Source organism: Gambusia affinis, linkage group LG12, assembly GCF_019740435.1.
Source record: "Gambusia affinis linkage group LG12, SWU_Gaff_1.0, whole genome shotgun sequence".
In the NCBI taxonomy this organism is placed as follows: Eukaryota; Metazoa; Chordata; class Actinopteri; order Cyprinodontiformes; family Poeciliidae; genus Gambusia; species Gambusia affinis.
In genome coordinates this window covers 26,015,389-26,040,201 of record NC_057879.1, presented here as the reverse complement: position 1 = coordinate 26,040,201, position 24,813 = coordinate 26,015,389, and the positions used below count along the sequence as shown (strand labels likewise).

At 36.7% G+C, this 24,813-nt stretch overlaps 1 protein-coding gene across 1 annotated transcript in view; it reads right to left on the bottom strand.

Annotated features, from left to right (window-relative positions):
• Nucleotides 1-10,944: 10,944 nt before the first annotated feature.
• The window catches only part of vipr2 (vasoactive intestinal peptide receptor 2), a 39,444-nt gene continuing 25,575 nt past the window's right edge, over nucleotides 10,945-24,813 (bottom strand). Inside the window, exons 5-13 of the mRNA XM_044135120.1 lie at nucleotides 20,122-20,219; nucleotides 18,108-18,240; nucleotides 15,673-15,823; nucleotides 14,688-14,748; nucleotides 14,438-14,507; nucleotides 13,587-13,678; nucleotides 12,326-12,449; nucleotides 12,199-12,240; nucleotides 10,945-11,411 (exon numbers count right to left, since the gene is read on the bottom strand). Of these exons, the coding sequence (XP_043991055.1) occupies nucleotides 11,238-11,411; nucleotides 12,199-12,240; nucleotides 12,326-12,449; nucleotides 13,587-13,678; nucleotides 14,438-14,507; nucleotides 14,688-14,748; nucleotides 15,673-15,823; nucleotides 18,108-18,240; nucleotides 20,122-20,219 (945 nt within the window). The 3' untranslated portion in view covers nucleotides 10,945-11,237. The remainder of the gene's footprint in view (nucleotides 11,412-12,198; nucleotides 12,241-12,325; nucleotides 12,450-13,586; nucleotides 13,679-14,437; nucleotides 14,508-14,687; nucleotides 14,749-15,672; nucleotides 15,824-18,107; nucleotides 18,241-20,121; nucleotides 20,220-24,813) is intronic.

The following is a 24,813-nucleotide window of genomic DNA, read 5'->3' as shown; positions in this document are numbered from 1 at the left end:
AGGAATTTTAGCACCGGGGAAGTTACACGCCTGCCAAGACCAACCACCATCGAAATCACCAGAGGTGCGGATTTTTTAAGGAAAAGAGAAAAGAAAACTAGATATATATTTAAAGACAAAGAAAACATAAAAACTATTAAACGAAACGCCTGACGCATAAGGGATCGCGAGGGCTTTCCCTTCTGCATGGATGCCATCTGGATGGAGGAACATAACCAACTGATCGGACGTTTAAGGTAAGCCCCACCACACTGTGTGTTCCGTCAGGTGCCCTTTTTGTTTCTTTTCTCGGTTTTCTTTCGTTTAAAAATCATTACGCACTTAAGGTTGCGGCCCCTCTCTCCCGTAATCTGTATAAAAGAAATAAGAACGAGCCAGGGTGAGGGTAGCGGGTCGTAACAAGTGGGGGCTGGAGTCCGGGATTGCGGAACTTCATTTTGACTTTATAAAAAAAAAGAAAGAAAGAAAGAAAGAAAGAAAAAACCTACCATTGAAAAATCGGAGTTTCGTGTTTCCTGTAGTTGAAAATAGTGAAAAATTATGGAGGAATTCAAAGTCGAAGAATTCTTAAAAGAGGGTCGGATTTTAAGAATGAGAGACTGGTACCAACTTAAAAAGGAAGAACTGTTAAAAATAGCGGAGCACTTGAAGGTTCAGTGTCCACCTGGAATAAAAAAAGTTGACTTAATTGAAGCCTTAATAACAAAACTTTCCCCTGTGGCTCTTTTGGAAACACACCCAAATGCTATGGAGTTACAATTGGCTAAATTGGAATTAGAAAAAGAACGTATCAGGCAGAGAGCAGTACAGGAAGCTGCCACACTTGAGTTGGATAGAGAACGTATGAGGCGGGAGTTTGAGTACAAACATAAAGAACTGGAGAATGAACAACAAAAGCTGGCATTAGAAAAACGAAAAATCGCTGCTATGGAAGCAGAAAGAAGTTTTGATTTAAGTAAAAACATCCGATTAGTTCCTCAGTTTTGTGAAACTGAAGTTGACGTTTTCTTTCTGTCTTTTGAAAAGATAGCAAAAGCTTTAAAATGGCCCGAGAATAAATGGTCTCTTCTTGTACAGAGTGTGTTTACTGGCAGAGCTCTGGAGGTTTATGCTGCACTTGATGCAGAGCAGTCATCATCTTATGAAGATGTAAAAACTACTGTTCTTGCAGCTTACCAGCTGTCTCCAGAAGTTTATCGACAGCGTTTCCGTAACCTGGAAAAAAGTACCACTCATACTTATATTGAATATGCTAGGGAGAAAGAAATAGCATTTGATAGATGGGTGCGTTCAAAGAATATTGGTCAGGACTATGAGAAATTAAAACAGCTTATTCTCTTGGAAGATTTTAAGAGTAGTGTTTCTTTTGAGGTAAAAAATTACCTAGAAGATCATAAGGTTGACAAGATTCAAAAAGCTGCAGTTATGGCTGATGATTTTGAACTCACTCATCAGACTTCAATGAGAGGAGGGAGTAAGTCCACTAGGTACCAAACACAGTATGGGAATGGAGCTGAAGGTGGTTTCCAGAGACCATCTAGAGGGTTCAAGACCTCACAGATGAATGTGCAGAGACCGGGGGGCATGCATTTAGAAGCAGTGGTGTGCTACTATTGTGGTAAAAAGGGACACAAGAAAACTGAGTGTTGGGCTTTGGCTAATAAGCCAAAGATGAAGGAAGATACCCCAAAACCTGGTTTACTAGTGTTAGAGAAATCAACGCATGCTGGGGAGTGTTCAAACAACGCTCTACTGGATCTGTATAAACCTTTTCTTTCTTCTGGGGTTGTGTCTGTTGCTGGAAATGATTATCCTGTAGTTATTCTGCGAGATACTGGGGCTGCCCAGTCACTCTGGGTGGTGAAGGATGCGACTCTTCCTCCTTCTAGTTCAACGGAAATGTGTGCACTTATTCAAGGAGTGAACAATGATGTTTCTGAATTTAAATCTGTCCCTGTTCATGAAATCTATTTACAGTCATCCTTAGTAACAGGGGTGGTAAAAGTTGGGGTGGTGTCCAGTTTACCCATTCCGAGTGTCACCTTTGTACTGGGGAATGATTTAGCAGGGAAAAACGTACATGTTGCCCCTCTGGTTGTAAATTCTCCTGTATGTTCTTCTGAGACTGAGGCTCTTCAAAGAGAATTTCCTGGAGTTTTTCCTACCTGTGTTGTCACTCGTTCTCAGTCTCAAGTTAATCAGGAAGAACCCATAGAAACTGTGAGAAATCAGGAAGAACCAGACGTTATTCTTGCTGAAACTTTCTTTGCTGAGGGTCCAGCCGATGAACAAAAGTACAGTAAGGAGGATTTGATTAGGGAACAGAGTAATGATCCTTTCATGAGGGATGCATTGTCTCAAGCTGGTGATTTAGAAGATGTGGCAGGAGAGCCTGTAAGTCTGTATGTGAAAGATGGAGTTTTGATGAGAAAGTGGAGGGATCCAAAATGTCCTGCTGCTGAAGAGTGGAGAGTGTATCATCAGATTGTCCTTCCCTTTTGCTATAGGGAAGAGATTATGAGATTAGCTCACGAAGTTCCTACTTCAGGGCATCTGGGCATTAATAAGACCAAGGCTAGGATCATGAAGCACTTTTATTGGCCCACAATCCGGAAGGATGTTGTGGAGTTTTGTAAGACCTGCCATTCATGTCAAATGGGTGGAAAGCCCAACCAAAACATTCCACCTGCACCACTGATTCCTATTCCAGTGGTTGGAGAACCATTCAGTCGCGTTTTAATAGATTGTGTGGGCCCCTTACCAAAAACTAAGCGTGGACACCAATATCTGTTAACAGTTATGGATGTTGCTACACGTTATGTAGAAGCTTTTGCTTTGCGTAACATTTGTTCAAAAACAATCTTGGATTGCCTTCTTAAGTTTTTTACTCAGTTTGGGCTTCCTAGAGAGATACAGTCCGATCAGGGCTCTAACTTTATGGCTGGAGTTTTTCAAGCTGTGATGAAAGAGCTAGGGATTAAACACTTCAAGTCATCTGTGTACCATCCCCAGTCACAGGGGGCATTGGAACGATACCATCAGACTCTTAAGTCCATGATCAGGACCTACTGTGTGGATCAGCTTGGTGAGTGGGACAAAAGTGTTCCGTTTCTGTTGTTTGCTATTCGTGACTCTATTTGCGAATCTACAGGTTTTAGCCCATTTGAGTTGGTCTATGGACATGAAGTGAGGGGTCCCTTGAAGTTGGTCAAAGAGAAATTTCTGGCTGAAGAACCTGACAGAAATGTTTTGGATTATGTTTGTGAGTTTAAGGAGCGCTTGAAAGCAGCTTGTACTCTGGCTAAAGGACAATTACAACAAACACAAAGAAAGATGAAGAGCCATTTTGATCAGAAAGCCGTTTTTAGAACATTTGCAGTTGGGGATAAAGTGTTGGTACTTTTGCCCATTCGAGGGGACCCCCTGCAAGCAAAATTTTCTGGACCATATATAATTAAGGAAAAAGTGGGTGAAGTAAACTATGTTGTATCTACACCAGATAGGAGAAAGTCGACACGTTTGTGCCATGTGAATCTGATTAAGCCTTATTATGAACGGAAGGCACCATCATCTGTAGCTGTGTGTGTTGTTCACCATGTTCAGGAGGAAGAAAGGGATTTAGTTGAACTGGATTGTATGGGTCCTAAGGATCTTAAGTTGGCGAATAGTGCAGTTTTGGCTGATCAGGAGAAGTTCCTGAGTCATTTAACTGCTCAGCAACAAAATGATGTGACTGCTCTTCTGAAGAAGTTTTCTACACTATTTGGTGACTCACCAGGTTTAACATCTTTAACAGAGCATGACATAGATGTTGGTGTTTTTCCTCCAGTTAAACAACATCCATATAGAGTAAATCCTGATAAGATGGATAAAATTAGACAGGAGGTGAAATACATGTTACAACATGACATCATTGAGCCAAGTATGAGTGAGTGGAGCTCTCCTGTAGTGGTAGTTCCAAAACCTGATGGTTCTATTCGACTTTGTGTTGACTACCGAAAAGTTAACACCTTAACTAAGTCTGATTCTTTTCCAATCCCTAGAATTGAGGATTGTATTGATCGGATTGGTGCAGCCAAGTTCGTTTCCAAGTTTGACCTTTTGAAAGGATACTGGCAAGTTCCTTTGTCAGAACGAGCCAAGGAAATCTCTGCCTTTTGTACAACTGATGGCTTATACCAGTTTAAGGTGCTACCTTTTGGGGTTAAAAATGCTCCTGCTTCTTTCCAGAGGCTAATGAATCGAGTCACAGACGGTTTGTTGAACTGTACAGTTTACATTGATGATGTGGTATTATATGCTGATACTTGGGAACAGCATATGGAAGAGATGAGACGCTTCTTTGAGAGATTAGAAGAGGCTGGACTTGTTATCAACTTACCAAAAAGTGAGATAGGCAAGGCTTCCATAACCTACCTTGGACATGTGGTAGGACAAGGCAAAGTTAGACCTCGTGCTGCTAAAGTGCAAGCTATAGCTCAGATGCCAGCTCCAAAAAATAAGAGGGAACTTATGAGATTTCTTGGAATGGCTGGGTTCTATCGAAAATTTGTCCCAAATTTTGCTACAGTGGCTTCACCTTTAACTAATCTTTTACGGAAGTCTGAAAAGTTTGTGTGGACAGATTCATGTACCATGGCATTTGAACAACTTAAGGCCATTTTGTCCTGCGAACCTATCCTAACAGCTCCCAGTTTTTCCCTGCCATTTAAGCTAGCTATCGATGCTTGTGATGTAGGGGTAGGGGCTGTACTCTTACAAGAGGATAATTTGGGGGTAGACCGGCCTGTTGCTTACTTTTCCAAGAAGTTAAATCCGCATCAGCGCAGATATTCTACTATAGAAAAGGAGGCTCTGGCACTGGTACTTGCCGTTCAGCATTTTGAGATCTATGTGTCAAGTGGGGCAGACTTTGTTAAAGTATACACCGATCATAACCCACTTACCTTTTTGGAGAAGTTTAAGATGAAAAATCAACGAATTTTTCGGTGGGGCTTGATATTACAGCCTTATAATCTTGTGATAGAGCTTGCAGGGAAAGATAACATAATTGCAGATGTTCTGTCAAGAATATGAGAGGTCGAAGATGTAGGACGTTTATTGGATTATAAAAATAAAAACAATAATAATAATTTTTTTAAAAAAAAGAAGAAAAAAAAAATTATTAGATATTTTTTTTTTTTTGTTTAGGGGGGGAAGTGTTACATGCTCGTACTTTGCTTCCGCCTCCTGATTGTTTATTTTTGTTTTATTGTTGGCACCTTTGACGGTTCACCGGTGGGGGGCGGGGCTTAGCCAGCCCAGGTGTTTTTAGTTGGGCTGGTGGCGCACCTGAGGGAGATGAGTGATGGTGGCGTGTCTTGGCTGCGGTAGCAGCGGAGTTCGAGGAACATTGATTAAAAAGCAGTGCGGAAGGCTCTGGATAAAAGAGTACTGGACGGATCCACCCAGAGGGGAGCGTCGGAAGTTTTGGCCGGGAGGAAGTTTGTCTTCATTTGTTTTGATTTGTTTGTTTTTTTTTTTTGTTGGAAAACCGGCTGGACGCCAGGAATTTTAGCACCGGGGAAGTTACACGCCTGCCAAGACCAACCACCATCGAAATCACCAGAGGTGCGGATTTTTTAAGGAAAAGAGAAAAGAAAACTAGATATATATTTAAAGACAAAGAAAACATAAAAACTATTAAACGAAACGCCTGACGCATAAGGGATCGCGAGGGCTTTCCCTTCTGCATGGATGCCATCTGGATGGAGGAACATAACCAACTGATCGGACGTTTAAGGTAAGCCCCACCACACTGTGTGTTCCGTCAGGTGCCCTTTTTGTTTCTTTTCTCGGTTTTCTTTCGTTTAAAAATCATTACGCACTTAAGGTTGCGGCCCCTCTCTCCCGTAATCTGTATAAAAGAAATAAGAACGAGCCAGGGTGAGGGTAGCGGGTCGTAACATATTGTTTATTTGTTCTCAGTCAATTCTTAGTTATTGTCAGCGAAGATTTCTGACATGAGGGTGGTTGCTCAGGGCTACATTGGAAGTGGGGCGGATAAATCATTTTTAAACCAAAACAAGCTTTTTATTGCTTTTATGCACATGCAGTTAATAAGGATTTGGTGTTGTGTGTTATCTACTCAGATTTAACATTTATACAAACATAATATTCTGTATTATGGGAAACAAAAAATCTGTAAATCATGAGTTATTTTCACACACAGATAAAGTTGTTGAAATGCTATTCTTTAATTTGGATGATACAAAGTCAAGAAATTATGATAAACACCGTCTCCAATAAACAAATAATAATCTTGAGTTCAAATTTCCAAAATAACCCAAAAAACATCAAAAAGCTACATTCACACAGTACATTGCTTAGAAAGACAACCGTTATCATATTTAGCATGACATTCATTGTGTCTCAATACAAATAAATTGGTTCAACGTGGAGCCAATGATCAATAATATACATTAAATATTAACAATGAGAAAACATGGCAGTGTGTTTAACAACTCGTGGTTGGCAGAAGAAACACAAAGTGAAAACTAAGTGAAATGTGAGATTTTTGGTAACACTTTCCTCAAGGCATACAGCTTCATGTCAGAACGAGCTGATTTTTTTTGTGTTTCCTTAAATCTGTGCAAAAACAAAATGTTTTTACACATGTGGTGCCTTCTTATGCTATTTTTAATGTAAAAGAAAGGCTGAGCAAAAACATCTGGAAAAGTAAAAATACATAATTACTGAATATTAACAGTTGAAGTTAATCTGTTATGTAAGTAGTTTGGGGTTCCACCAGGTGCTGTAATTGGCTGTTAGTTATTGTCACGGTAAATGTGGCTGAATCTAGAAAGTAAAACATTCTCTGTTGGTATTTATATCTGTGTAGGTAAAACTAAGTTGTATTTATAAAATGAACTTTTTTAAACAACTTTAGGGCAAAAGATTTATGCTCAACATTTTCGCGAACCAGCTGGGATCAGTTTGAGATTTCACAACCGCGACGTCTTTAAGGCACATTGATATCTTGGACCGACTTATTATAAATGGCTTTTGTGTCTAATAAGGTACTAAACACAGAAAGAGCACTAACAAAAATTATTGGCACCAACTTAAGACATTAACCACACAACAATAATGTGAAATTAAAGAAATAATAGCAGAAAGCTAGTTGTCTCTTTGTATGCCTTAAGCCAAGTGTCAGTTTTTGTTTATTTTATAGCAACAATGTAATGCAATATTTAATATTCATAGCAAAAGCGGATCCATTTCTTTTAATCTTTGAAAATAAATATACAACAGAATATTTAGCAATACACAAAAACGACAATTCAGTAAAAGCAACGAAAGAAGGCGGTTAATATTAAAAACATCAGATAACTGCAGAGCGTTTGATAAACATTTATCCGCCTCAGTTATGAGCTTTGAAGAGTTTCTGTTAAAGTTCAGGTACATTTCAAGATTTACACAATTAAACCCAAAATTATACAAATCCATGTCAGAATCAGGTTTGAACTTTAAAAGAAGTTCAGGTTCCGTTGGCAGATTATTTCCCTCATAACAACGGAAAAATTTTATTTTGGAAGCAGTACTTTTTCATCAAACTTAAAAAAAAATATTTAGCTAAAACCAGTTCTTGTATCTTGCTGAAAAGTTACTTGTGAGTTAGTTTGGTCTTATTTCTGGTGCACCAGAAATTAGACCAAAAATAAACGGTAATATTTTGTGTTTTTGCAGATGTTACCGTAGCTTCTGTTGTAGTGCCAAATAGTTTCCACTGAGCATTTTAACATATATTACGGTATCTCTGCTCTTTGGACTTTTAACATGGTGTCACGTATCCCTGAAGTCATCAATTATCAGATCTTTGATCCTTTCCAGTAAAATAATTTTACATCTAAATATGTGAAGAGTATGAATAATTCTGGGTTGTTTAATTTTAATGTCCTCAAATCAGGTTAGAAAGAAAAATGTATTGCTTTAAAATACTAAACACTGGAGAGAAATCGAATTTCTGTTATTTAAGACACTTTAAAGAAATGAGTGAAGTTAAATATTTGCTTTTTCAGGCCAAATCAGTCATTTGAATCACAAAAACGTCTCAGGAGCAATTATTAAACTGAGATTTTTGTTGAAACGATTTTTATGAAAATAAATGGGAAACTTAGATTCTCAGTGGAGATATTTATGTTGCAGTTAATAATAAAGATATAAATCAGCAAAAAGATGTTCTCATAAATTCATTTCCTGAAGAAGAAAACAACCTGGCTGCTGCTGGATGGAAATAATGTCATTTAATTGTTCTTTATGCACCAATGTTTCCAATTGTTAAAGAAGTTTACTGTTAATAAAAGACTGTTGAAGTTTCAAAATGTTTTCGTTTAAAGAAATGGGAACGTTTGCTTTCCAATATTTCTCTTCATAACAAGAAAATGGGACAAAAATCCTTTTCAGACGGGCAGTGAGTGTGAATAAATATCTACGGAAAGATAAAGAACATTAAAACAGTCGAGATTCACATTAGATTCTTCTCGGAGAGTTTTAGTTGAATTCCTCTCGTGTAGTTTTTAGAAAATATCTCACGTTCATCTCTTCTCTGAGCAGAAACCAAAACAATGTGAAAAATCTGCAGTTTAACTGTGAACACTGTGTTAAATATCAATTATTACAGGCTTTCATGAGCTCTCGCTCTATAATTAAAAACATTATCGCTGCTCTACTGCAGCAGCAAACAGAAGCTCAGACCCATCAAAGCAAACAGCAAAGCATTCAGAACATGCACAGCATTTTAACGAAAGCAGCTCAAGAAATGTACATTAACATTATACCATGTTCCAGATTCTGAATTGGAACAAACTGCACTGTAAATCATCAGTGCAACATGAAAAAGCTCAGACAACCTGAGCTGAGGAGCTGACCTGGGTCAAACATGCATTATTGACCGCACACAGGAGGACAGTTCACCAAATCAGGTTAAATTCAAAACTTTTAAAGATGCTACTCATTTTCCTGAAAGGCCAGTTATACTGTTAAAAACAGACTCCTTTCATCTTTCCATTAAAACTAATGCTACGCTGCAGGATTTCAACAAAAATGGGAAACACCTGAAGTTTCCTCTTTTGCTTGTCCTCTAAAAGTCGACATTTCCTGATGTTTTTGAGGCATTTTGACATTTTTTGCAAGTGTTTCAAAAGGGTAAAAAAAGGGTTTCTCACATATTTAAGCACAATTTCATTAACATCACAAAAGCATTTCAGCAGGCAGATACTTCACACCTTTAATTAATACAAATATCGTTAACCTCAGCATAATAAATTGAGGTATGGGCATAAAATCGATCACTTTACTCTAAAACATCATTCTTATGTCTTCAGGCTATCAGAATCCCAAAAAAATCTATTTTTCCCATATTTTAACTTTTTCTTTTTAAATGTTAAAATTATGCTAGGCTAACAGTAAAACTCTAAATAGTCAAATTCAAAAATATTTGTATTTCTAAAATGCAGAATCATAAAAGCTTCTTTAAAGTCAAACCATTAGATGTGAACCCGGCACAGGGCTCAGTCATTCATTTATTTGTTCTGAGTTCTGCAGCCCCGTTTGGACAAAATGGCGGCACCGGTCAGGTCTGCCACACCTACTGCACTGCAAAAACACAAAGTCTCACCAAGTATTTTGGTTTCTAATGTAAACATCTCAGTACACTTGAAATAAGACCAAACTAATTTACAAGTAAACTTTCAGCTTGTATTTAATTTGTAAAAGACATTTTTCAATTGTTATAAGTGAAATATTCGGCTGATGAAATAAGAAATTTAACATCATTATTAAGAAATTATTGACTTACAACAAGCTCTTATATCTTGCTGAACAGTTTCTAGTACATTAGGTTTGTACCAAGATATTTGCACTAGAAATACAGACAAAAGAAACCCCCAAACTTGGTAAGGTTTTATATTTTTACAGTGTAACCTCTGAGGATCACTCATGCAAAAATCGATACGAAAGTTTAATAACTCCATAAAAATGACACAATTTGCCCACAAAGCCTCTTAGAAGCAGCAAATAGAAGATTTAAGGACAGTACCAACCGGTTTATTTGATTCCTGACTCATTAGCCAAACATGAAACCTTTAACAGAAAACTACATTCACTGTTTATAGTCAGTATTTCCTAATCGTCATGTTATGCTTGGTGCCTCTGATGTTCACTCTAGTCGTTAACGCTGCCGTCTTGTTTTCATCAGACGTTGCTATAATGAGTGTTTCTGTTTTTTGATGTTCAGACAGTCCACATGCGCTGCTGTACAGTCTGGAAACATACATCTAGACTCTGATCTGCAAAGTGTTTCCATTTCTGAGGTTTTCCTCTGCAGACCAAACAGTTTTGGTCTTCCTCTTATTTATATTATTACCCACTTTGTACAGCAAAACTGATGGCTTCAAGCACATTAAGAAGTCAAAAAGATAAAACAAAAAAAGCTACTCAGACATATCTAATGAAAAACATTCATTTTAAACCTCCAGCAGAATTATTCAAAATGCAAAACTCTCAGAGCTCTGAGGAAACTCCTGCAGACATTTCTAAAGCTGAAACCAAAGTTTGAAACAAAAGAAATGCAGGTCGCTCCCATGGCAAATCTATCCAAAGGCTTTACTCAAGTTAAAGCAAAACGTAGCCGTCCAAGAAATTACTCAAGAGTAAAAAATAAAACGCATTTGGAAAAAACTGATCAAATTATCAGTCATTTAATATTTAAAAATTACATCATCAGACAGAGCAAAATATAAAGTTAAGTGGAAATTTTGATGCTTTAAGAATGAAAATGACAATAATTCAAATAAGTAAGAAAAAATAACAAAATCAGGCAAAAGAAAATGTTTCCAAATCAGTTTCTTTCTGTAAAATTTTTTTAAAACTTTAATAAAAACTGCAGGTGAATGTCTGGTGAATTTCTGGTTAAAACATGTTTTCCTTCAGTGGGAAGAAAATCCAGAAATTTTATTGTTTTTCTAGTAGCAATATTTCAAAAATAAAATTACTCAAGCAAAAGTAAAATCTACAGCGTAATAAGAAGAACAAGTTACTCAGGTAAATGAAACTGAGTAACTCTGCTCCTGTGAGGACTTCCTGTCAGGTCGCGGCTCTTTCTCAGTGTGAACTTGTGGAACGGTTTGACCCAGGTCAACGCGGCGGCTGCGTGTGTTTCCCTCCGTGTCGCTTTGCGTGAAGCGCCCGGCCGGGACTCACAGAACCGTGGTCTCGGACTGCAGGATGGACTGGGCTCTGGAGCTGCGCTGGAACTGCATGGTCTGCTCCGACCCGTTCCTGGAGGCGAAGTTGTTGTTGAAGTGTGGAGCTCTGCTCAGGTGGCAGTTCAGACACATGCTGCGCCACTTCCTCTTCAGCTCCCCCTGAACCTGAGCGAAACACGTTTTAAACTCCAACAACTGCTGAAAATCATCTCAGAAATGTTACTATGTTTCTGAAGAATGCTCTAAATCTAAATCCAACATGGCTGCTTGTTTGGTGCTGGAGACTTTAACTGGTCCAAACCAGAGGAGAAGCCAAAAAATAGAGCATCACTACTTCAACAAAAAGTAGCAAAAATTACTCCAGCATACATGAAAGGACTGGGGCTGCTGAATAAAAATAAAACACAACAGTAATTCTGACTTTAATCTGAGAATTTTGACTTTTTTCAAATAATTTTGACTTAATCTTCTGAGGAGAAAAAGTCAGAATTTTGAGAAAAAGTCAGAATTTTGAGATTGAAGTAAAAATTCTGATAGAAAAATCAACCCTTTTAATTTAAAGTCAAAAATGTGTAAAACCATTTAAAAAAATCAGAATTTTGAACTTAAAGTCAAAATTTAGTGAAAAGCCAAAGCTGTGTGACAAGAGTCAGACTTTCGAGATTAAAATCAGGAATGTGAGAAGAAAAAAATAAAATTGGTAAAAATGTTACTCAGGTGGTGAGTAACTGATCAATACAGAGCTAAAAAGTTACTTAATTAATGTAAATAGTTACTACCAAATTCTGGTTCTGATCTCAACCCGGCTAAACTAGTTTGGGATAAATTAGAAAAAGACAGAAGAAGAAGTTGTTACAGCTGCAAATATCAGGCCAACATTAATCCTACGGATAAATAGTGAGACGTTTGTAACAAGAGAAGGACTTTTTATTGGTGATTTATTGGAACTCACCTCACTGTTCAGGAAACAGTACAGGATGGCCACAACCAAACCCTGGAGAAACAACTGCATTCAGTAAAATCCAGCGCACAAAAGATGCCTCATTATTATAATGACTTAAAGGAAGTAGCAAGCACACCTGGAAGGACCCGAGAGCCAGGTCAAAAAATATCTTATAGTCTTCAGTGATGGATTCGTCGATGAAGACGACGTAGTGGATCCCGAACAGGGGAATGAGGAGGAGCGTGGATTTGGCCAGTCGCCTGGCAACAAGCAGAGAAAACATTCACATCTAACAGTGTGGCCAAATCCGGGTTTGGGATTACAGTTTTGTTTACATAATCCCACATGAACTTTATGACTCCTCTGGCTTTCTACAAAAATATAAATGCTTGGTCAACTGACCACTCACTGCGCAGATTATCTTAACAGATACATGCAAAACACAAAATATTACCACATTTTTTAGTCTAGTTTCTAGTGCAAAGGCCTTCCTGCACTTGAAATAAAATAAAACTAACTTACAAGTTACTTTCCAGCAAGATATAGGAATTTGTTTTAAAGTCAATAAATCCTTAATATTGATGAATGTTTTTTTTTGTAGGAGACTGACAGAATCATGTATGTGAATTTAATAGTAAAAAGGGAATTTATAATGTTTAAATTGGAGAAGAATCAACATGATACTGACAACTATTAAAGAGAAAATAAGAGGTATTATACTGATGTGCAACAGCTCAGTGAGGAAAGAACAAGAATAAACACAGATGATAACATATCAGGTAAAACGTAAGGAAATAACTGAAATAACACAAAGAGAAGAACGAGACAAAAACTTATTCAAAACATGAAACAAATAAGATTCAAAACCAAATCTCAGAGGAACAAAACATTCAGATTTGGTCAAGTTTCTTCCAGGTTTAGTCGATTTTCAGGTCTACATGAGGGATAATAACTGGATTTCTCCAGCTTTTTCCCTTCTACCTTTTATTACTGTATAAGTTCAACAAAACTCAGATTTCAGGATAAAGATGCTTGAAGCTTCAAAACAGAGTTTCTAGTGGGAAGGCTTCATCAGAAGGTAGAAAAAGATGCAACACAGCAAAAACAGAGATTTCATCCTCTTTTTACAGGCGGCATCGTGAGACGCTGCCTTGGTCAGTCAGTGTTAGGAAACCCTCAGCATTTCTGACAGCTGGAGAATACAAAATGCACAACACAAACTCTGCTGATCTGGTTTTCTAAATATAGTTTTGAAGCATTCAGCTGAATTTACTCCGACTGACTGAGCAGGTGTAAACACACAAGTGTCGACACATGTTGTCAGCTCCTATCAGCGACTATTAGCATAAATGCTAAATGAAAGCGGGTTTGGATAGCAGGACGTCTGTGTGGGTTACCTGTACTGTGATTGGTCGTTGCCGCCGATGTCAGGACATCGCAGCTTCTGAACCAAGATCCGAATGATGTTGATGAACTGGATGAAGTTGACCTGGAGACAGAAAAAGAATGTCAGTGAATAACTGGCAACCTAAAGCAGAAACATGAAGTTTCTGAAGGAATGGTTTAAGCAGAGCTGGGGAGTCGTTAGTTACATTTACTCAGTTACATTTACATGAGTAACGTTTTGAAAAAAAAAAAGTACTTCTAGGAGTATTTTTATTGGCTGTTCTCTTTACTTTTACTTGAGTAATTTCATTATGAAGTATCTCTGCTCTTACTTGAGGAAAATTTCTGGATTTTAACATTTCTGTATTTCTTTTTCTTTCTGGAAAGAAAATGTCCAGAAATGCATCCCAGATCCCACAGCTGCAGCATGTTTAATGGCTGCACGGCTCCGTTTTTTCAGAGTAGCTTATCCCTGCAGAGACCTTTAAATGTTGGGAGAGCTGACTGTGGGATGCCGGTCAGCAGGAGGAAAACCAGCAGGAAGTCTGGTGATTTTAACGCCCACAGACGAGGATTTCTCAAACCGGAAACCACAGCCACCGCTGGAGCAATGCTCACTGGTGCATGCTAATTAGACAGCTTATTCTGGCTTATTATGACCCCAAAAGATGGAGCCATCAGTAGCATTTATTTTTCTTTAATTCATAGTTGGAAAGCAGCACTAAAAAAACATTTTTCACTTTATGTTTAAATTTCCAGAAAAAAAAGAAACATTTTGACACCTCCAATAAGTTGTACATTTACCTCTAGCCTCATACATTTACTAATTATTAAAAGAAAGCGATAATAAACATCAACCTACCAAAATGGAGACTACAATTGGGCCGTTGATCACCCAGTTGGGAACTGGGTTGTCGTTCCTTTCCCAGCACCTACAAGGAACATCAGTGGAAAACAAATCCTTTACGTGTGAAGTAATAAAAAGTCAAATTAAAATCTGGATTTTTCCACATTGTTCAAAATAGTAAATTTAAATTCTTTTGACACATCTTGTGTTGGAGTGAGCCGGATGTGAAGTCGTTTATGGACGGACGGGTGAAGGAGGAACTCACCCCGTGTCTTCCAGGTAAATCCTGGTCATTACCCACACAGAGACGAACACAGTGGGGATTCCTGGAAAAAACAGATTTTATATCAAACCACAAACTGTGACAATGAAAAATCAGTCCTCTGATACTAAAGGTTTTTTGCTTATTTTCTCAAATATTCTTATTATTAGTGCTTTGTAGTCTTATAAAATGTAGGTTTAAATTTACTTTTCATAATTTCATAGCGTCTCCTGAGACTCTTGTTTAGGACATAATAAACTTTCTGATGCATGAAAAAAGTGCAACAATTAATGCACCACTTAGTTTAAACTAAATCTTGTGTCATTTTTTGTAGCGATTTCTGTAAGACAATAATGCATCCTGAGATTTCCCACATCCTGTAGATACCTTTGAACTACACTGTCTAAGTCCCCAAATAATAGCAACAAATACAACCCCAGAAGTACAAATTAAATTAGACTTAATTCAAAAATATTTTATTACTCCCAAGAATATGGGATTATATGTCAATAATGTCACATTTGGAAGAAAATGGGGAAGCTTGCAAGCCTAAAAACAACATTTGGACTGTAAAATACAAACTCCAAAAATAGATATTATGAGAAAAGAACATTATGTTAAAGTTTGGGTATGAATGGCTCCTTCATGGGACCATGACCTGAAATATAGAGCCAAAGTGGACAAAAATGTCAAAGTCCTGATGTTAGTTTTATAGAAAATGAGCGAACAGACTCCCAGTTCTGTCAGGGACAAAAATTACCACAAAATTATTGAGAAGCTTGTGGAAGGAAATCCAAATGTTTGTTTAGCAATTCTACCAAATAGAAATAAAATTTAAACTAAAAGTAAAAACAGTCTCTCTTATTATTCTGGAACAGATGGAGAACAGAAAAAGTTTTATCTAAGTTAATGTCAAACATTGAAAAAATGCCTCTTTTGTTATTTTATACAAATGATTTTTAAATCTGCCATTCGTCGGGTTACCTACCCCAGCCGATAAACATGTAAATGATGAAGTGTTGGTTCTCAGAGAAGATGACCACCAGCAGAGTGTGGAGGTAAAGACCCTCCACCAGCAGCCAGAAGAAGTTAGCCATGATGAAATAATGGAAAAACACCAAACTGGCTTTACATCCCACCTGCAGGAAACACACACAGCTGCTGGTTAAACACCAGTACACAATTCTGACAGGTCAGCAATAAATCTGCTTTCTAATGTGTGCAGTAATACACTCACTCAGTGTTCAACGTTTTAAGATTTTTTAAAGTCACAAATTCTTGACTTTCCAAAGTCTTTGGACATTTCCATATTTTTTCTACAAAATTAATCTAATCTAAACATTTCTAAGCCGACTCATTTTCAGGTTTTCACACTCAGACATTTCAAAGTTTTTTCTAGAAAATTTCTGAGATTAATCTCAAAATTTCAGAGTTTAATCTTTTTTTCTACCTACAATGGGAGGTGGAAAGAAACAAATACTTTTCAAATGAAAATATGCTCATCTGTATTCAGCGCCTCTTGGTCTTTACTCTGTTGAGGCATCTTTTGTTACCATGGACTGCAGCAAAATTTTTTTAAGAGGTGTGAAAACTTTTGCAGAACTACATAAAACTTATTTCCTAATGTTGGTCTTTTAAAATCTCTTTCTGACCAGAACAACAGAATCAATGAATCTGTTTGTGACGCTCTTTGTTCCATTTTGAAATTGGGTCACTGGGAGGACAAACTTCATTTTGCAGCACATAATGTCATAAGCAGTTTAAAGTTCAGAGTCCCTGCAGTTATCACAGAACATTTCCCCAATGTTAGATGTAAGGCAGGTAGAGGACAAACAAGAGTAAAGTCAGATTAAGGGCAAAATAAAAGAAACTTTTATTGGTTTAGAGGTTCAGAAACACTGAGGATGTTATGAAAGTGCAAAAAGGTTTCACAACATGAAGAGCTGTGATAGGAAATCCTGTTTCTAAAAACGTGTTGAAATATTGAGAGGGAAATTACATAAATAAAATCAGCTTCATGGTGACAAATATAAATAGTCCAACACATTAGGAAAAATAAACTTTGTAACTCCAACACTGAAAGCTGGAAACATTTCCTTGTTAAAAATGACTCAAAACCAATTTCTGAAAGTATGTAAAGATGGGAAAATGTAAAATTATTTTATATAGGTTATATAAAAAATAGTATGTGCCTCAATAAAACAAAGAAATAAATGAATAAATAAATACCTAAAACAATTCACAGAACATAATTTAATAAAAATGTACAATTTCTTCTGGGCTGAAAGTGCAGCTTAATGAATAAAAGAGGTGAATAAATCCCCATTTCTACTGCAGACTGTTACTTTCAATAATATGAACTTAAACCTAATTAGTTTCCTCATTTTATCCTCATATTTTGTCATTTTATTCCAGTTTATTTCTGCTCTGTTCCTGTGATCAATCAGTCTCATAACCAATTGATGTAACGATTGCATAAACCTTTATTTCTTTTAGTATTCTCATAAACTGAAGGCTAAATAACCAAAATATTATTCATTTTGTACACTTAATTTAATAATAAAGATAAAATGATAAGAAAATACAGAAATATTTAAATATTTTCAGATTATAAGTAGAAAACTGTAACACTTCATTTGAAGGGATGTGCATGAGACATAACATCTGTTATGAACATAAAAGAGTCTAATGCAAGAATTTAATGCAAGTTTGCTTTTAAAGTGGCATTACTTACCAAATGTAGAGTTTACACGTTTAATGCAATTTTTAACGTAACGTTTTGAAAACAAAAGGAAATTCTCCACATTAATCTAACCTAGAAATATTCTCTAATTGAGTAAGACCTTCACTGAACATGGGTTGTTCTCCCATTTGCATGTGGCCTTGTTTCCTGGGTCGAAGCAGAAGTTATTGACCCGGGTTTAAGTAATTGTGCATTCAGGCCGGACGTGACTGCACAGGAAGTAGCAGGAACTGAACCCAACAAACACGCAAACCACAGATTTATGCCCCTTTCACATCTAAACACTGGATTTTAGAGTTTTAGTTTGTTTGCAGTGGCCAGCAGCTTCACTAGAACCAAGTTAGAAAAACAGCATTCAGCTTCTATTCACCACTATTCTGGAAGAAACTTCCAGAAAACTAAAAAGGTGCAGAAACACTGAGTTCCTTTAAATCAAGGCTAAAACCCACCTTTTTAGAGTTGCCTTTGATTAGTAGTAAATGGAACATTGATGAAAATATTTGATGTGCTTTTGTGTTTACTGCTTGTTTCATATTATTTTTTATTTGAACTTTGAACTGTTTTCTTGCTGGTATAATTTGTGACTTTGTTTTTACTTTGCTGTTCCTGTTTCTGTGAAATAACCCTAAATGTCGGAGTGACTCGTCGTTTTTCTGGCTGAGGAGAAGCTGTGACCTCACCAGAGACGGCTGGTTGGAGCACTGCGAGCTTCGGTTGAAGAGGATGGCGTCTTTGACGAGGACGGCCACGGCTCTCAGGATGAAGGAGACGAAGAGGTTGAGGTGGATGTAGTTCCTGGTGCAGTGGAGCCTCCTGTGCAAACGTTGCACAAAATAAAGATAAAAGAGGTAAATTGGTAAAATATTTGTTAATATGACGATGCAACAGTTAGAAACTGTCGCAATAAGCAATAAATCTCATGATCCGCCTGTTTTGAAAAACCAAACTTTGAAACCAATTTTAGATGTTCTTTTGGATGTTTTACTTATTTATTTATTTTGGATATTTAAAATATCTTCTGGTTTCTGTGTTGAATGTTTGCTAGAATTTAAAGTTACTGAGCATGAAAATGGTTTCAAAACGACTTCTAGGACAATTTATCATCCAGCAAAATGTTGTTTGAATTATTTAAAAGTATTGACAATAATAAAAATTTGATCTATACATTTTCCAATTATAATCTTAGGAGGTGCAACATTTTTCTCTAAGTCATAAAAAGTTGCTCGACCTTCTTTGCAATGGTGATTATTTTGTTTCCTCAAAAATGTAATTAATGCAATTAAAACTTTCGAGCTGGAATCAATAAATAGATTTTTCATGATCTGCAGAAACAAACACTTTTAACTTGAGAAATGAGACAGCTGTGAAATGCAAATAGGATTCATTAGTCACAGAGTCATTGCTTGCTAATTTAAAATCCAATTAAACTCACTGGCTCTTCCTCAAGCTCTATTGATCTGTCCAATTAAAGCACAGAGGGACAAAGAAACGGACAAAGAATTTGGAGGCTTAAAATTAAATATTTCAAAATTAAAATGTGGCTTCAGTGTTTGATGGCAATCAAAAACTTTCAAAGGATTTTTAAAGCAAATTCAATCAAATGAAAGGAAAAAAGGGAGGAAATGGAACAAAAACATTACATTTTTATGACAAGTCCAAGACTTTGAATAAAGCATAACAGACAAGAACTTAGGCAGAAAATTAATACCTAAAAGCATTCAGAGGGAGCTGAATACAGAAGTGTCTTAATTATTCGAGGGTCTTGATTACTAGCTTGAAGAAACTTAGCATGAGGTAATTATTACAAGTTTGGTCGCCTGCTGTCTGTGCAACCTGGAGATTTATAATCAGAGTTTGAAGAACCGTTAAAAGAAAGTATGAGTGAAGAAAAGGGTCAAATACTCTAAATGTGTCGTCAGTTTTCCCAGCAGGGAAGTTTAAAAGTTTTTTCCGACATATATTAAAATCCAATAGTTGACATATGTTTTATTATCAAATTATTAAGAACATTGTCTTTACACTAAAACTAAAACTTTAGTGATGTCCAGTTTCCAATATTAAAGCTTTACCGTGTTTAAATCTGTGCGATGTGTTAAAATGTAAGTATTTATGGGAGGCCGCTGACTAGTTTGTCATTTCTGAGGTCAAGTACTGATGTTGGATGAGATTATCCGGCTCACATTTTTCACTCTAATTCATTCAAAATGGTTTCTATCAGATTTAGGTCAAGATTCTGTAACAAGTCAGTAAAATTCTTGAGCAAACCACAAACAAACACAAAGAATTATAATGGCTGCGGTAGTGAAACTCAATGAGTTTAAAAAGGTTTTGAGTCATTTTTGCCTTATCAGCCAACATCGAGGCAAAGACGACAGGCAAGAAAATTTCCCAATGAGTTGTACATCAGGTTTGTAAGGTTATTGGCAGGGTACAAAACATAAATCAGCATTAAAACCCAAGTCTTCGCAGCCAGAAAAAGAACGAGCGACGCAAAGAGTGAACACTGTACCAGAAGCATTTCGCACGTACAAAATGAGAGTAATAATTTAAATATGAGTTTATGAAAATAAGCCTTCAAGGAAAATGCTAAAAAATAAACATTAAATAACGCAGTTACTGCAGCACATGTTTTCATGCTGCCATAGAGCTACTAAATTTCCATACATAACATACTGTTGAAGTATTTGGTCTTACCGGAAGAGACAGAGGATGGCACTGCCTGTCGTCAGGGCGATCAGAGACAAACTGTGACCCAGTGTGTACAACGTCTGAATGACCATGTAGAAGACCAGCTGCAGACAAACAGGAAACACTTTAAATCATTTTCATGTGGTTTCATATGCTCTCCGCCCCATAAGAAAGTACTGAAGCTTTTATTTAACACTGAATGCTTTATTTCTCAACAAGAACATTCTCTTGACACCATGATGCTTTAATAAAAACAAAGTAGTTATATTCAAGATAATCAAATCTTACACCAAAACAAAGAGCAGAGACAGTACTCAAAAAAATGTAAATTAAAAAGCACAGTATGTATTACACATATTGGCACCCTCGTCAAGATTTCACAGATTACAAAGCAGACTTTTGATAAATGTTGTTTATCCCAATATTTAAGCATTTCACACCAAAAACCAATTAAAATACAGCCTTTTGCATCGTCAGTCATTAACATCAAGAAATGTAACATTAATCTCAAGGGCATGCCAGAAAGAAACCTTTTCTGTTCCACCATCACAAACTGTTTTTCTAAAACATATAGTCAAATCGAGACAAGTAAAGTTCAGTGGATATAAAATCAGCCTTCTTTCAGTTTACTCCTCAGACTGAAATTATGGAAAAACTCAAAAGATGAGGTGAGGAGAGGAGAGCAGGGTTACCCAACTGCATCCCTATCCTAACTGAGGGAACTGCAGCACAGGGCATTCTGGGTAAATGCAACCAAAACAAACGCTGTGTCTAGCGCTAGCGGGAGAAATAGCTCATGGTCTTTTACCAACATTAAATCCTACAGCCGCTAAAATCTGATGCCACTTCATATTAGTTTACATGACGGAGTATCAGCTAAGAAAAAATTATATAAAATTCCAAGAATAAAGTCAAAATAATGCAAGAATAAAGTTGTAATAATATATAAGGTAAAATTCTGAGATGTCATAGTAATACAGGAATAAAGTCATAATATTATGATGTTATTCTCATAATTTAATTTTTTCTTGCCGTGGCATTAATACCCCATCATAAATTTACATTTTGTGGAGAAGGAAGTTGTGCTTTTGTCTTCCTCAAACGTTTTTGTGTTGCTTCCTTCAACAGTTCGTGGCACAGTGCCCCTACAGGAGACAGGGGGAACTACTGGTTTGAAATGCAGTGTGAAAGCAAACAGCAGAAGAAAAAAAAAAGTCAAATGTTGCACTTTTGGTTCCTATAATCGAATTGAGTCTATCGGACTATCAGGTGCAAAAACAGATTTTTACGGTGTCCAGAATATTTCATGGTGATTTAAAAATATATATATTCTAGTCATTTGCTTCAAGTTACATAACTTCAACTTTAGCTTCAGATTTGTGGCACAATGATTAAAACGGCATGCTGCCGGGTCAAACAATAAAAACGGAGTTATGAGACCACTAATCTTTCCTTTTGGATCAACTAATTTAAACGACAAGCAGCATTAGAAGCTTAAAGTCTTACTGACTGCAACGTTATTAGATCACAACTTCCCATTTCTGTTGAACTAGCCTGCTTACAGCTCTGTGATTTCAGCTGAAATTAAGAGAGGGGAGCAGGACAGCGTGACATGAAGCGAAAGAGAGAGAGAGACAGAAAGAGAGAGAGAGAGAGAGAGAGAGAGAGAGGACAGCACAATGAGCAATTCAGCCGAGCCATTTGTGACACAAAACGAGCAGGAAAACGCGGTTGCACAATTAAAAAAAAGAGAGCAGAAAACAGGAGCAGAGAGGAGAGCAGAAGGTGGATTTCACGGCTGACATGTCATACAGAAGATACCAAAATATGATCGCAAAGGCAGAAAAATCAACATACACTTCCTCACAATTAAGGATAAATTAAAGAACTGGTGGTTAATAAATACACAAAAATTCAAAACGTGGGAATAAAATGTGATATTTTAGCTAGTTTTAACCGACAGCTGATGATTCAGTTTCAGGAACATCAAAACTCATTTTCTCATTAATCTAAAAACTTTACAGTCCAAAGGGTAATGTCTTTCCCAGTCCAGCCAAACAAAAGTCAAGCTGCAAATAAAAAAATAAAAACACAATTTAGCATTTTTGAGAAAATCTTCTGTTGGAAAATGGGAAAAAAACATTTTTTAAAATCATTTTTGGATGTAACCCCAGGAAAATTAGATTTAGGGAACCTTAACTGCTGGGGATCCAAATAAAAGAAAAGAAAAATTTTTTGGAAAAAGCTCAACAACCAGATAAAGGAGTTAAAGGACGAGCTGGTTCTGTTCTAGAAACTCTGGAGACGATGGAGCAAAGAAGGATTTCTTATAAAAATCAAGAAATTACAAACAACCCCGAGAATCCTCTACATAAAACTGCTTTAGAACCACTGTAACACTGACTGCTACAGGAGATCCCTTCTGCCTTCAGCATTTACAACAACTCCTTGAAGGAAATTATATCAATTATAGCAACATTTAGTTAATTTTCCTTTGGTCTCAATAAAGTATTTTTAAATTTAATCAGGAGCCATTGCAGAAGAGAAGCCTGTTGCAGACCGATCTAGTGTCTGCATTAGTTACTTAGCATAAAAATCAATTTGAAACAGGGAATTATTTCTAATATAAATCTTTAAAACATTTAAATATTTAAATGTTTTAAAGATATGCACATGGACACCCCGTTATGTGTTTCCATTTGGTTTTCCTGTAACAGATAGTGGGCAGTTGAAGGTTCATGCAGGGAGATGATGAAGACAGAAATAATCTCCTGACATTCCTGGTGAACCTCGAGGCGCCGCAGTGACAAACGTTATCCAGAGCAGCTGTCAATCCAGATGACAAGCAGCTCTCTGCATGCACTATGACAGCAGCAGAGTCACTTATTCAACAAAAACATGGGCAGCAGGACTGAACACGTCTTAAATACCAAAAAAATAAAGAAATAAAAATGTTCCAACAAAACCTTCACCTGGAAAATAATTACCTTCTGATGCTGAGTGAGTTTTTTCCCCTTATTCAACAAAATACATTATATAAAACATACAAAAATAATAGAAATTACCATTTTACATTTAGAATCTTTTCCAGTCATGATATCTTAAATAGTTATCTAATAACACACCTTAAAATAGGAATATGTAAGCAAATGAACAGGGGAACAAAAAAACAAAACAAAACCAAAATTAAACTGATATTATTGAGAAAAGTTTGACTAAAGGCTGTACATTTTGTTTTAGAGATGTACAAAATAATTGTTTTAATGCTTTCTCAATTTGAAAAAATTTTGTTAAACATTTATGAGCTGGTGCAGTGAGGCAGCTTTGTGCATCTTGTGAGCTGAAGAGCTTCATTAACTCGACTGTGTTGGAGGGTGAAAGGAAACTTGAAAAGAACGTTGATTACCAATGTGAACATAATTATTCAGGCTTTGTTAGCAACAAACGTTTTTATTCAAAACAGTCTCTGCTTCGTAAACCTGAGATTGGTACTGGAAACGTCTTAATTTGACGTGAAAATGACCATCATACCTGCATGGAGAGCAACAAATACAGAAACAGACGAGTGGATCATGGAAGCCTCAATCTGCAACATTTAATCCAACATTTTTATTCTTCTGTTAGAGGCGGGGCTGATGACATCATCATCATCATCATCATCAGTTATGTTGATGTTTATGTTAGAAAAGACACCTGATTACCAGAGTTGGGCTTCTCTGGTTTAAATGCTCACTTACTAAGGAAATTACCGTCTGAGGAAGAGAATGCAGTGAGTTACAGGCAGTGATCCAATCGCCCAACAGCCGGTCAAAACATGACCAATGAAAACATGACATCACCTTGGACAATATGACCACGACTGGTGTCTCCATCCATCCATCCATCCATCCATCCATCCATCCATCCATCCATCCATCCATCCATCCATCAGTTCACTATCAATCCATTCATCATCCATTCATCTATTCGTCCACCTGTTCATCCACCCACCAATCCATTATTATTTATCAATCTAATCAACATCGATCTATTATCAATCTATTTGTCATCCATTCATCCATCCACTTGTCCATTAATACAAACATTTATCAATCTGCCCATCCTTCCTTCTATTCATCTATTCAACATCAATCATCCACCCTTTAATTTATCCATTCATTGGTTCATCATCCACCCATCCATCATTAATCTGTTCATCATCCATCCATCTGTTCTTCATTGATCTGTTCATCATCCATTCTTTTATGTTAAAAAAAAACAAAGCAAAAAAAACACAACTCAGTTTTTGGCACTTTGAAAGCTTTTTCATATTTATGATATATATATATATAAATCTGTGAATACATTCTGTAATTGTTGTTCTGTCTTCCTTTGTCTGGAGAGACGGCCCAATTTTCTCTGACAGAAGCTTGTTATTGTTTAGGATGTTGCGGCTGAGTGTCAACAGTGAAGCTGAACCCAGAGAGAGCGGCTGGAAGTTGAGGAGCACAATGGACGATTCAGAGGAATAATGGGACCCTGACTGATCCACAAACACACAGAGGCCAAACACTGTTCACATCACAAATCCTTCTGAAGGGTCCAAACGTTTGATGGAAGAGGAGAAATAAAAATCCACAAGTGCTTTTAAAAAAGCTAGTGATTAAAATGCTTCATGATCATTTTTATTTGACAAAGTGCACAGATAGACACTAGGTG